This window comes from Plecotus auritus, assembly GCF_963455305.1.
Source record: "Plecotus auritus genome assembly, chromosome: 3".
NCBI lineage: Eukaryota > Metazoa > Chordata > Mammalia > Chiroptera > Vespertilionidae > Plecotus > Plecotus auritus.
Genome location: NC_137772.1, coordinates 111,639,610 through 111,653,897, shown reverse-complemented (window position 1 = coordinate 111,653,897; position 14,288 = coordinate 111,639,610). Strand labels below are relative to the sequence as shown.

The 14,288-nt window shown below is 40.7% G+C and overlaps 2 protein-coding genes across 2 annotated transcripts in view; one reads left to right on the top strand and one right to left on the bottom strand.

The window, feature by feature from the left end:
- Positions 1–10,848, top strand: part of LOC308244121 (cryptic protein-like) — a gene marked incomplete at both ends in the record, with an annotated part of 138,734 nt that extends 127,886 nt beyond the window's left edge. Inside the window, 2 exons of the mRNA XM_080660143.1 lie at positions 9,522–9,686; positions 10,745–10,848. Of these exons, the coding sequence (XP_080516269.1) occupies positions 9,522–9,686; positions 10,745–10,848 (269 nt within the window). The remainder of the gene's footprint in view (positions 1–9,521; positions 9,687–10,744) is intronic.
- Positions 10,849–10,989: 141 nt separating this feature from the next.
- Positions 10,990–13,428, bottom strand: LOC308244120 (putative serine protease 47; the record flags this gene model as incomplete). Its single annotated transcript, XM_080660142.1, has 2 exons — positions 10,990–11,338; positions 13,199–13,428. The coding sequence occupies 2 exons, from the start codon at positions 13,426–13,428 to the stop codon at positions 10,990–10,992; spliced, it is 579 nt and encodes a 192-aa protein (XP_080516268.1).
- Between the last annotated feature and the right edge of the window lie 860 nt (positions 13,429–14,288).

Sequence of the window (14,288 nt, the reverse complement as noted above, 5' to 3'; positions counted from 1 at the left end):
ACTACTACTATTTTATCTTTTTTTAAGTATCATTTTATTTTCTCTTTATTTTACTTTGGGATTAGTGTTCTGCATTCTATTTTCATCTTTCCTTTAGCATCGTTTTACTCTGTCTCAACTCTACCTTTATGCCATCCCTCTCTTCCTAACCTTTCCCCTTGTGGTGTCCTGTTTATCTTACCCTTTTACTGCTTTAGATTTTCCCTATTCTTTCTGTTTACCCCCTGTTAAAATTTCACCCTACTTATATATCTAATCTCCAATCCCCTGCTCCAAGTCCATACACAACACTCTCTTCGCTGTCTTAACTATCCAAAAAAATTGTTTTTCTCTCTGTCCTTTTGTTGTTGTTTGCTTGAATGTAGATTATATCGAATTTTTGTGAGGTTGTTTTGCTTATTCTTTTGTTTGTTTGTTTGTTTTATTGTTTGCTTTATTTTTGTTTGTTTTTGCTTCTGTTTTCCCTTGCCTCGCTTGATATTAGTTGGTGTTGTCGTTTGTATTAATCCCCAGGTACTTGTTGCTGGCATTTACTGGGATTAGTGGTTGTTCTATTGGAGTTTTGTCCCTATATATATAGTTTGTTCCACATTCTCCCTTAGTTTCTTTCTTGTCTTTCTTACTTTTATTTTCCTTTCCCAATTTCATTTTGACACTCCTTTTTTTTCCCTCTTCTTCTTTCTCTCCTATCCCCTAATTTTCCTTTCTCTGGTGGTCACCTTTATTTGAGGTTATTAATATCGTGAATACATTTCTGTTCAATGCCTTGTGTGTTGTACCTGGTTGCGTTGTATTTTGTGCCTTTAAATCAACCCAGGAGAGTGAGAACTACGTAACCAGACATCCAGAGAAGAGAGACCATGGGGAGACAAAAAAACAGTCCGCATATGAAAGAAAAGCAGGCATCACCAGAAAAGGAAGTAAATGAAATGGAGGCAAGCAACCTTCCAGAGAAAGAATTCAGAGAAATGGTCATAAGGTGGCTGAAAAGAATGGAAGACAAATTCAACAATAGGAGTAAGAACCAAGAGGAAGAAGAACCAAGAAGACATGAAAAATGACATCGCTGCTGTAAAGAACTCAATAGAAAGCATCAAGAGTAGACCAGAAGAAGCAGAGGACTGCATCAGTGAGCTAGAAGACAAGGTAGGAAAAAATACCCAAGCAGAGCAGGATCTAGAAAAAAAAATTTAAAAAACAGGAGGAGAGCCTAAGGGACCTTTGGGACAACACGAAAGGAAACAACATCTGCCTAATAGGGGTGCCAGAAGAAGAGGAAACTGAGCAAAGAATAGAAAACCTGTTTGAAAAAATAATGACAGAAAACTTCCCTGATATAGGGAAGAAAAAAACCCACACAAATCTAAGAAGCTCACAGAGTCCCAAGCAAAAGGAACCCCAAAAGACTGATGCCAAGTCACATTATAATTAAATTGGCAAACACCAACGACAAAGTAAGAATATTAAAAGCAGCCAGAGAAAGACAGAAACTAACCTACAAAGGAATACCCATCAGACTAACAACTGATTTCTCAACAGAAACTCATCAAGCCAGAAGGGAATGGAATGAAATAAACTAAGTCATGCAAAGGAAGGGTCTGAATCCAAGAATACTGTACCCAGCAAGGCTATCAATCAAAACTGAAGGTGAAATCAGGAACTTCACAGACAAAAAAAGACTAAGGGAATTTATTACCACCAAACCAGCAATGCAAGAAATGCTAAAAGGTCTGCTGTAAAAAAAAAAAAAAAAAGGAAGCGAAGAAGGAACACAAGTATAAAGAATAAAAATGGTGACAAATAAGTACCTATCAATAATAACTTTAAATGTAAATGGATTAAACACCCCAATCAAAACACATAGGGTAACAAATTGGATAAGAAAACAAGACCCATATATCTGCTGTCTACAAGAAATCCATCTCAGAAAAAAAGACGCACACAGACTGAGGGTGAAGGGATGGAAAAAGGTTTTCCAGGCGAATGGAAATTAAAAAAAAAGCTGGGGTGGCAATATTTATATCTGACAAATTAGATCTCAAAGTGAAGGACATAACAAAAGATAGGGAAGGCCACTTCATAATACTAAAGGGAGCAATCCAACAAGACGAAATAACTCTGGTATACATATATGCACCCAATACAGGAGCACCCAAATACATAAAACATCTCATGGAGGATATCAAGGGAGAGATTGACAGCAATACAATCATAATAGGAGACACTATCACCATTGGACAAATCCTCTAAACAAAAAATCAGCAAAGAAACATAAATCCTAAATGATTCCTAGACCAGATGGAATTAATTGACATCTTCAGAACATTTCACCCCAAAGCCACAGAATATACATTCTTGTCAAGTGCACATGGGTCATTTTCAAAGATAGACCATATGTTGGGACATAGGAAAAATCTCTTCACATTCAAGAAGATAGAAATCATATCAAGCATCTTCTCAGACCACAGTGGCATAAAACTGGAAATCAACTACAATAAAAACAATCCAAAGAAATCAAACACATAGAGACTAAACAGCATGCTATTAAACAATCACTGGGTTACCAGAGAGATCAAAGAAGAAATAAAAAACATCATGGCAATAAATGACAATGAAAACACTACAATCCAAAATCTATGGGACACAGCAAAAGCAGTCTTGAGAGGGAAGTTCATAGCTCTACAAGCCTATTGCAAAAAAAAAAAAAAAAAAAAAAAAAAAAAAAAGAAACAATGGTGTAAATTACCTAACCCTACAACTCAAAAGTTAGAAAGAGAGCAACAAGAATAGCCCAGTGTAAGCAGGAGGAAGGAAATAATAAAGATCAGGGTGGAGATAAACGACATAGAGACCAAAGAAACAATACAAAAGATCAACAAAACCAAGAGCTGGTTCTTTGAAAGGATAAACAAGATTGATGAACCTCTAGCCAGGCTCACCAAGAAGCAAAGAAAGAGGACCCAAAGAAACAAAATCAGAAATGAAAGAGGTTAAATATCAACAGATCCCGCTGAAATACAAAGGATTGTTAAAAAAATAGTATGAACAACTGTATTCCAACAAACTGAACAACCTGGAGGAAATGGACACATTCCTAGAAAAATATAACCTTCCAAAACTCAATCAGGAAGAATCTAAACAGCTCAATATGCCAGTAATTATAGAAGGACTTGAAGCAGTCATCAAAAAGCTTCCAGCACACAAAAGCCTGGGGCCAGATGGCTTCACAGAAGATTTTTACCAAACATTCAAGGAAGAAGTAAAACCTATCCTCCTCAGACTATTCCAAAAACTTCAAGAGGAAGGAACACTTCCAAGCTCCTTCTATGAAGCCAGCATCACCCTAATAGCAAAACCAGATAAAGACAACACAATGAAAGAGAATTACAGGCCAATATCCCTCATGAATGTAGATGCCAAAATCCTCAGCAAAATTCTAGCAAATCAGATCCAGCAGTACATCAGAAAGATCATACACCATGACCAAGTAGGATTTATCCCAGGAATGCAAGGAAGGTACAATATCCACAAATCAATAAATGTGATACATCACATAAACAAATTGAGAGATAAACATCACATAGTCATATCAATTGATGCAGAAAAAGCATTTGACATTATCCAACACCCTTTCTTGATAAAAACTCTCAACAAGGTGGGAATTGAAGGGTCATACCTCAACATAATAAAAGCTATATATGATAAACCCACAGCTAACATCATATTTAATGGGCAAAAACTAAAACCATTTCCCCTAAGAACAGGAACAAGACAAGGATGCCCACTCTCACCACTCTTGTTTGAAATAATACTGAAAGTATTAGCCATTGCAATTAGACAAGAAGAAGAAATAAAAGGCATCCAAATTGGAAAAGAAGAAGTAAAGCTGCCCTTATTTGCAGATGACATGATATTGTACATAAAAAACCCAAAAGACTCCATCAAAAAACTAACAGACTTAATAAATGAATTGGGCAATGTAGCAGGATACAAAATTAATGCCAAGAAATATATGGCATTTCTATACACCAATAGTGAACTTACAGAAAGAGAGACTAAAAAAGAAATCCCATTTACCATCGCACCAAAAAAAAAAATAAGATACCTAGGAATAAACTTAACTAAGGAGGTAAAAGACCTATATGAGGAAAACTACAGGACACTGAAAAAAGAGATAGAGGAAGATGTAAACAGATGGAAGAACATACCATGTTCATGGATTGGTAGAATCAACATCATTAAAATGTCCATACTACCCAAAGCAATCTATAGATTCAATAAACTCCCCATTAAAATACCAATGGCATATTTCACAGACCTAGAAAGAACTCTCTAATAATTCATCCGTAATGAAAAAATACTCTGAATAGTCACAGCAATCCTGGAAAGAAGAATAAAGTAGAAGGGATCTCAATACCAGATTTCAAGCTGTATTATAAAGCTACTGTTCTCAAAACAGGCTTGTACTGGCACAAGGACAGACATATAGATAAATGGAATAGAATAGAGAATCCAGATATCGACCCAAAACACTATGCGTAATTAATATTTGACAAAGGAGACATGAACATACAATGGAGTCAAGACATTCTCTTCAGTAAATGCTGTGGGGAAAATTGGACAGATACATGCAAAAAAATGAAACTAGATCACCAACTTACACAATATACAAATATAAACTAAAAATGTATACAGGACTTAAACATAAGACAGGAAACCATAAAAATACTAGAGGAATCCACAGGCAGCAAAATCTCAGACATATGCCAAAAGAACTTCTTCACTGATACTACCTCTAGGGCAATGGAAGCCAAAGAGAAAATAAACAAATGGGACTACGTCAAAATAAAAAGCTTTTCACAGCAAAAGAAACCATCAACAAAACAACAAGAAACCCCACTGTGTGGGAGAACATATTTGCAAATGTTATCACTGATAAAGGTTTAATCTCCAACATCTACAGGCAGCTTATACAACATAATAAAAGGAAGATAAATGATCAAATAAAAAATGGGCAACGGACCTAAATAGAATCTTTTCAAAAGAAGACAGAAGGAAGGCCAAGAGACACATGAAAACATGCTCAAAGTCACTAATTATCTGAGAGATGCAAATCAAATGACAATGCGATACCATCTCACACCTGTCAGATTAGCTATCATCAACAAATCAACAAACGACAAGTGTTGGCGAGGATGCGTAGAAAAAAGAACCCTCGTGCACTGCTGGTGGGAATGCAGACTGGTGCAGCCACTGTGGAGAACAGTATGGAGTTTCCTCAAAAAACTGAAAATGGAACTCCCATTTGACCCAGTAATCCCACTCCTGGGAATATATCCTAAGAAACTAGAAACACCAATCAGAAAGGATATATGCACCCCTATGTTCATAGCAGCACAATTTACAATAGCTAAGATTTGGAAACAGCCTAGGTGCCTGTCAGCAGATGACTGGATCAGAAAACTATGGTAAATCTACACAATGGAATACTATGCTGCCATAAAAAAGAAGGAATTCTTGCCATTTGTAGCAACCTGGATTGAATTGGAGAACATTACACTAAGTGAAATAAGCCAGTCAATGAAAAAAAATACCACATGATCTCACTCATTTGTGGATAACAAAAGACATTATAAACTGATGAACAAAAAGATAGATACAGAGGCATTAAAGCATCAAACAGACTGTCAAATTACAGCGGGAAGGTTAGGGAGAGGTGGGGGAAATAAGAGATCAACCGAAGGACTTATATGCATGCATATAATAATAACCAACGGATGCAAAACATTGGGGGGTGAGGGCATGTATGGGAGTGGGGTGGGGGGGAATGGTAAGATATGTACACATATAATACCTCAATTAAAAAAAATAAAAAATTAAAAAACAAACAAAAGTAACTGTACTGACATGGAAATAAGTATATTATATATTGCTAAATATAAAATTCAAATTTCACATTAGTATCAACAGTAACACTCTACTTAAGGAAAAAAAAAACGTTTTTCAAGTTGGACTCTGTGATCTTTGTATCTTAGTAAAATACATGTATTCATTAAAAAAAAAAAGGAAGGAACACTTCCAAGCTTATTGTATGATGCCAGCATCACCTTAATACCAAAAACCAGATAAAGACAACACAATGAAAGAGAATTACAGGCCAATATTTCTCATGAAAAGAGATGACAAAATCCTCAACAAAATTCTAGCAAATCGGATCCAGCAGTACATCAGAAAGATCATACACCATGACCAAGCAGGATTTATCCCAGGGATGGGATGGTACAATATCCACAAATCAATAAACGTAATACATCACATAAACAAATTAAGAGATAAAATCACATAGTCATATCAATTGATGCAGGAAAACATTTTACAAAATCCAGCACCCTTTCTTGATAAAAACTCTCAGCAAGGTGGGAATAGAAGGATCATACCTCAACATAATAAAAGCCATATATGACAAACCCACAGCCAACATCATACTCAATGGGCAAAAACTAAAACAATTTCCCCTAAGAACAACAACAAGACAGGGATTCCCACTCCTACCACTCCTATTTGACATAGTATTGGAAGTATTAGCCACTGTGATTAGACAAGAAGAAGAAATAAAAGGCATCCAAATTGGAAAAGAAGAAGTAAAACTGTCCTTATTCGCAGATGACATGATAATGTACATAGAAATCCCTAAAGACTCCATCAAAAAATTATTAGACTTAGTAAACGAATTTGGCAAGGTAGCAGGATAAAAAATTAATGTCAAGAAATCTATGGCATTTTTATGCACTAATAGTGAACTTACAGAAAGAGAGACTAAAAAAGAAATCCCATTTATCATCACACCAAAAAAATTAAGGTACCTAGGAATAAACTTAACCAAAGAGGTAAAAGACCTATATATGGAAAATACAGGACACTGAAAAAAGATAGAGGAAGAAATAAACAGATCAAAGAACATACTGTGTTCATGGATTGGTAGAATCAACATTATTAAAATGTCCATATTACCCAAAGCGATCTATAGATTCAATGCACTCCCCCATTAAAATACCAATGGCATATTTCACAGATCTAGAACGAACTTTCTAAAAATTAATCTGGAATAAAAATGAACCCAAATAGCTATAGCAATCCTGTGAAAGAAGAACAAAGTAGGTGGGATCTCAAAACCAGATATCAAGCTGTATTACAAAGCCACTGTTCTCAAAATAGCCTGGTACTGACACAAGAACAGACATATAGATCAATGGAATAGAATAGAGAACCCAGAAATCGACCCAAACCACTATGGTCAATTAATATTTGACAAAGGAGGCATGAACATACAATAGAGTAAATACAGTGTCTTCAATAAATGGTACTGGGAAAATTGGACAGATACATGCAAAAAAATGAAACTAGACCACTAACTTACATCATACAGAAATATAAACTCAAAATGGATAAAGGACTTAAACATAAGATAGAATACAATAAAAATACTAGAAGAATCCCCAGGCAGCAAAATCTCAGACATAAGCAATTTCTTCACCGATACCACTCCTAGGGCAATGGAAACTAAAGAGACAATAAACAAATGGGACTACAGTAAAATAAAAAGCTTTTGCACAGCAAAAGAAACCATCAACAAAACAATAAGAAAGCCCACTGCATGGGAGAACATATTTGCCAATGTTTTCACCGATAAGGTTTTTTTTTTTTTTTAATATATTTTATTGATATTTCACAGAGAGGAAGGGAGAGGGATAGAGAGCTAGAAACATCGATGAGAGAGAAACATCGATCAGCTGCCTCCTGCACACCTCTCACTGAGGATGTGCCCGCAACCAAGGTACATGCCCTTGACCGGAATCGAACCTGGGACCTTTCAGTCCGCAGGCCGACGCTCTATCCACTGAGCCAAACCGGTTTCGGCTCACCGATAAGGTTTTAATCTCCAACATTTACAGGGAACTCATACAACTTAACAAAAGGAAGATAAACAATCCAATCAAAAAATGGGCAATGGACCTATGTAGATACTTTTATAAAGAAGACAGAAGGAAGGCCAAAAAACATAAGAATACATGCTCAAAGTCACTAATCATCCGAGAGATGCAAATAAAAATGACAATGCAGTACCATCTCACACCTGTCAGAATGGGTATTATCAACAAATCAACAAACGACAAGTGCTGGCAAGGATGCAGAGAAAAAGCAACCCTCGTGCACTGCTCGTGGGAATGCAGACTGGTGCAGCCACTGTGGAGAACAGTATGGAATTTCCTCAAAAAACTAAAAATGGAACTCCCATTTGACCCAGTGATCCCACTTCTAGGAATATATTCCAAGAAACTAGAAACACCAATCAGAAAAAAATATATGCACCCCTATGTTCATAGGGGCACAATTCACCATAGCTAAGATTTGGAAACAGCCTAAGTGCCCATCTGCCAATTAGTGGATTAAAAAATTGTGGTACATATACACAATGGAATACTATGCTGCAGTAAAAAAGAAGGCATTCTTACCATTTGCAACAGCATGGATGGAACTGGAGAGCATTATGCTAAGTGAAATGAGACAGTCAGAGAAAGATAAATATCACAGGATCTCACTCATTTATGGAATATAATGAACAACATAAACTGATGAACAAAAACAGATCCAGAGACAGAGAAGCTTGAGCAGACCATCAAACCTCAGGGGAATGTAGGGGAGGGTGGGGGCAAGGGGGAGAGATCAACCAAAGGACTTGTATGCATGCATATAATCCTAACCAACTGTCACAGACAACAGGGGGGTTAGGGTATGAGTAGGGTGGTGGGAGGGCAATAGGGGAATAAGGACATATATATAATACCTTTATCAATAAAGAAAAAAAAGATAATATAAATCACACACAAGATGGATAAATTTTACAAACATAACACTGACTGAAAGAGACCCAATGAGAATGTGTTCTGTATGATTCCATGTATAGAAGTCCTGACACTATTTCATGGTGCTTAAGAAGCCAGGCCAGGGATAGCTGGGGGAGTTTATGACAAGATAGGGGTATAAGGAGGACCCTTTGGGTGCTGGTTCCAAGAGTGTATCAATTTCTAAAATGCATCAGATGGCACACTTGTGAATGGTGCGCTTTCCTATGAATGCTGTACTTCAAAAAAGCTTTTTTTAAAAATGAAGAAAACAGATGGAGTGGACTCTATAGTGGCTTCTGTCCTTTGGCTCTGACACTTGCAACTGGGGTGGGTTAGAAATAAAAAATCAGAGGCTGAGGAAGGAGAGAGAGGGTAGAGGAAGAGAGAGAGAGAGAGGAAAGAGAGAGAGAGAGAGAACAGTTGCCACAGGAGAGGAGAGATAACCCCAACTGAAGATATAGAGTTGGTCTTACTTACTTGGCAGATGGACTTTCCGGTAATGAGGTCTCCCGCACACAGCATATCCTCATGTAGAGCGTATTTACTGGTGTTTGGCAATTGAAAATAAATTTTACAGACCTCGTTGTTCATGATGCCAACCTCTCCCTCTTGCAGTTGTGAAGGTGGAGGCAGGAACTCTGCAGGAGAGTGGTAGTTTGGTCATATCTGACATGGAGCATGATGTCTTTACCATATCTGAAGTGGAGCCTGGGGGAGAAGCCAGTTGCCTCCCTAACCTGTCTACTGAAGAAGAGGCCATCATTCTGGCTAAGAGGATGTGTAAAGAGAGGGGGCGGCGGGGGAGGGGGGGCGCGCGAATGTTCAAGGCAGACAAGAGAGCAAAAGTGAGCAGCATACAGTTGGAAGGACCAGGATGGAGGTCAGTGTGATTGTTATAGGGGTGAAAAAAATGAGGCAAAGTCATAGCAGGATCCAGAGCAATCAAGGCCTCCTCACCAAGATGTGAAGTTTGGATTTCATTCTAATCGTACTGGGAAACCACTGAAGGCTCTACTTAAATTTTAAAAACAATTAATCTGGCTGCTATGTGGGGACAGAAGTAGAGGCACGGAGGGTGGAAGCTATGAGTCCTGGCTTGGTCAAGGAGGAGCAGTGATATACCTAGCAGATGCCAGATGGAGTTAGGTGGTATGACAAATAAAATATGGCCTTGCCTCAAGGAGCATCTGATTTGTGGACACCTTTCCTGTAGATTCTATTTTCAGATACTGCTCACAGATCTGACCTGGTGTCCTCATGAGGCAGCACAGTGTTACAGTAACCGCATACTCATATGGAGTACGAGTTGTGTACGGCCCTCACATGTTCTCAGGGGCAACCCAGACCAGCAACTGCAGTCCCGGAGTGAGGGGGGGGTGGAGGGAGAAAGACAACTGAGTCCCTCTTTGATGGCAGCTGCTCCCTGTCCTGGTGGCAGCTCACTTCACTTCATTTCCCAACTCCCATCCTCTGACCGGCTTGGAGAATCTTGTTTGGTATGCCAGTGGTTCTTAATGAGTCCATCCCAGGAGGGTGTCTTTGGAAATGTTGTGTGACTGACAGTGGACAGGAGCAGGGATACTGGCACTGGCCTGCACAGCAAAGAAAATCCTGTCCCCAATGCCTTCACTGGGATGCTCTGCCAAATTTACATCCTATTTTTTCACTCAATGTTATGTTTAAAACAAAAGCATTCATCCTGTGCAAAAATCTTTGCCCAACATTTCTCTTTTCTCCATCAGCAAGCAGGCAGAATGGGCAACTTTTACTTCAGTTAGAATAAAGAGAAGTGAAGTTAACAGAGGTAAAAGCTCTAAATGTCCAATTCCACCACCCAGACCAGAGAGCAGGCCTGCTTCATTTCCTGACTGCTGCCCAAGTACCTTCTGTGGCAGTAGGATTTCAAGAGGTGTTTGACAAAACAAGCTCTGAAGGAGCCTGACCCAAGGAGGACCTGGTAGTCAGGGTGGAATCCTGAATGGCTCAAGTCAAACAGCCCAAGTTTCTGATTCCAAAACTTAGAGATACTCAGATTTTTTTGAACAACGAACTAAAGGAAACTAAGTTTTAGAAGGACATGCTGTCAGGGCCCCATGGTGGCCACTGCACCCCCCTCCTCCTCAGCCTTACTCTCCTCATCTGCCCTATCCTGCTCACCTTCCTCAGTGATCATTCCCCAGCCAGTTATCCAGCAGGAGGTATAAAGGGGCAACGTTGCATTAGGCTCTGGGAGGCAGGCAGGGAGGATATGGGAAGTAAAATTCACAGACCGATGCAGTTGCAATAATGCGATGTCGCTCCCCATGATGTAGCACTTATTAAAATCCTCGTGGACAATGACTCGGTATACCGTCATCTGCAGGCTGTGCTTGGTGGGATGCTGTAGCTTATGGTACCCTAGCAGGATCTTGTAGTCTGATGGCTCATGGGACCTATAATGGAGAGGCTCCATTATCACCCATCTCCTCTGAGTGCTGGACCAGCACCCTTACTCTGACTGCTTCCCTCACCCCCTGGTTAGTAATTAGACCCCACCATTATTCTAGTGGTCTCTTTCTCCTCCCTTCCTAACATTCTCTTGAGGTGGTTTGATTGCTGTCCATAGCCTCAGGACATTTATCCTTTGAAAGTTACTGATGTCTTTCCCAGCATGCCCCAGAATGAAAGGAGCAGACAATCTTAGTGCTGGAAACATGAAGTTATACCCCTTCATTTTACAGGAAAGGAGACTTGGCTCATTCCCAACTTTGACCAGAACCTTTGTATGGTCCCATAGCCAGGAGTGATTCTCAAAGACCCCATTTCCCATCCTAGTATGATCCATCCTCTTCCTTCCCAGTCCAAACACACCAACTTCTCTAAAGGCTGATCCCCATCTGGTGATAGGCACTCAACAAGTCTTTGTGGAGCCAATAGAGGAGTGTGTGGTGTCCTGCTTGTGCTGTCTCCTACCCAGACTCCCCATGCCTGAATCCTTCTTCCACAAGGCCCAACATCTGATGAGATCTACAGCACCTCCCTTGACATTGGCTCAGCATCTACCCTCTCACACATTATGGACTCTCTACCCTGTATCACAGTAGTTGGACTGTGTCTTACTTTTCTTATAGTATGAGAAGTTTCAAGTAGAGTCTTGCATCTCTACATCACCCACAGTGGGCTTCACATGGGGCCTGGCACCCATGGGTGCTGAATAAATAAATAGAAGTGGGGTCTCAAAGCCAGCTGACACCAGCATCCTTGTCTTCCTGACATGGAGCATGATGTCTTTACCACTCCCTCTGGGCACAGAGTAAGCCCAGGATACACATGAGGAGCAGCCCACTCTCCTAACTGCACCCATCTCCTGGGACAGAGACCATTTTCTTTATTTCTCACTCTGGTCTGTGAGGACAGTGGTGACAACAGCTATTCTTAGGCACATAGTTCTACAGAGGTGAAAGAAAGAGCTGAGTTCTAGTTAGGCATGCAGAGTCCGAGCATGCCTCTAGAGAGAAACTGCCAAGTGTGTAGGTAGTCAGGACCCAGGGAAGCCTCAGGCAGTTGTGCCGGAAATAGCCTTCAGACATTTTGGCTGAAAGGGGGCAAAATACTTGTCCACAAGGGGCCCTGACTGATGCTCCTCACCCCCAGCCTTGGTACTATCACTCTGACTTACAGCATGAAGCCTGTGCCTGGATGTGGCAAGGGACACTACACACCAACTACCATTTGCTCAAGAGGAAACTGAGGCACATTGGAATCTTATGGGACTATCTAGAGCTGGGCAACATACAGAAACCAGAGTCCACCTTGAGTTGGAACAGGATTTCGATTCCTAAAGTTTACAAAAAATAAAGAATGAACTGGAGGCAATTATTTTGGAAATAAAGTCTGTTTTCCAGTATTTACTGATAATCATAATTAGAGCCAATTTCCATTTAGCTACTTAAAAATAATGTAGATGAGACAACCACACCATCTTGGTATATGTTACCACAATATGAAGAGAGGGGTGAAAAGAACATCCCCATGAGAAGAGATGAAGCAATTATAATTGACTCTGTCCTAGGAGAAATGACTCAAGACCATCAAAAGACTAGAGTCAGGTGGTGAGCAGTGATGGTATTCCAGGTAGAGAGGGCTGCAACAGCACCCAGAGACACCTAGTGGCAGCAAACTATCCCAGAACAAAGGCTAGAAGAAAAAAAAAAAAAAAAAGCTGCAACCTCCTTTACCCCATTCTTTTCTGGCCATTTTGTGCTCACTCCCTCTCCACCCCCCAGCAGCTGCACCCCTGTGGGAAGACTCACTTTTGGAAACAGTGGGCAGCTGAGATCACCCAGAAGGCATCGATGAGGGCTGCTCCACAGATGTGTTTGCCATGGTAGAGCAGGCTGGCCTGCCATGGCCACCGCTGGTCAGATGCATTCTTGCCACCAAAGATCTTCCCAGTCACCACGGGCCTCCCACACACTGTGTAGACAGTCTCAGTAGTGAGGCATAGCCTTGCTGCCTCCATAAACCCAGGGTGAAGTGACATGGCCTATGTGACAAAGGTCACCTGGCTTCACTGGAGCATTAAGGAAGCAGCCTGTGGGTCTGGAGGAGGGGGCAAAGGAGGAGGGGGGCAGCCAGGTAGGTACAGATCAGAACAGCAGTGAGGAGGTCCAGGCTGGGCAGTGGCATTTCCCCAGGCCTTTCACCAGACCTATTTCACTTAACTCAGTGGTCGGCAAACTCATTAGTCAACAGAGCCAAATATCAACTGTACAACGATTGAAATTCTTTTGAGAGCCAAATTTTTTAAACTTAAACTCCAACACCACTTCTTCAAAATAGACTCGCCCAGGCCATGGTATTTTGTGGAAGAGCCACACTCAAGGGACCAAAGAGCCGCATGTGGCTCGCGAGCCGCAGTTTGCCAACCACGGATTTAACTAATACACAACTGTTTGAAGTGCCAGAAACAGGGCTTACAGAGGGATGCTGTTTGCTCAAGGCTACTGATAATGACCTGTTTGCACACCTCCCACCTCAGTCCAATATTCTAGGGAGCCTGAGGCCAAATGAAACATACTTTGCTTGATAATCTCCTTCCTGAAGTAGCACTTCCCATTCTTGAAATGAAGAGGGTGTGAGTGGCCTACAGAGACAGGCTAGTGCAGGACCTCTACTCCTGGCCTAGAATACTGAAATCTAGTGGGAAAGAGCTGCAGAGAAGAGGGGGCACCTTGATCTCCCCTTCCTCTCCTTCCATGGCCCCACCGCTTATGTTCTGCAGAAACCCAGGGACCTTAGAGCCCAACCTGACCCCCGCCCTCCGCGGCTGCTGTTGAGGGTGTGACATGTCAAAGTGGGCGACCTGGGCTCCCTTGCCCTGGCTTCCCACTCACCAGCCCC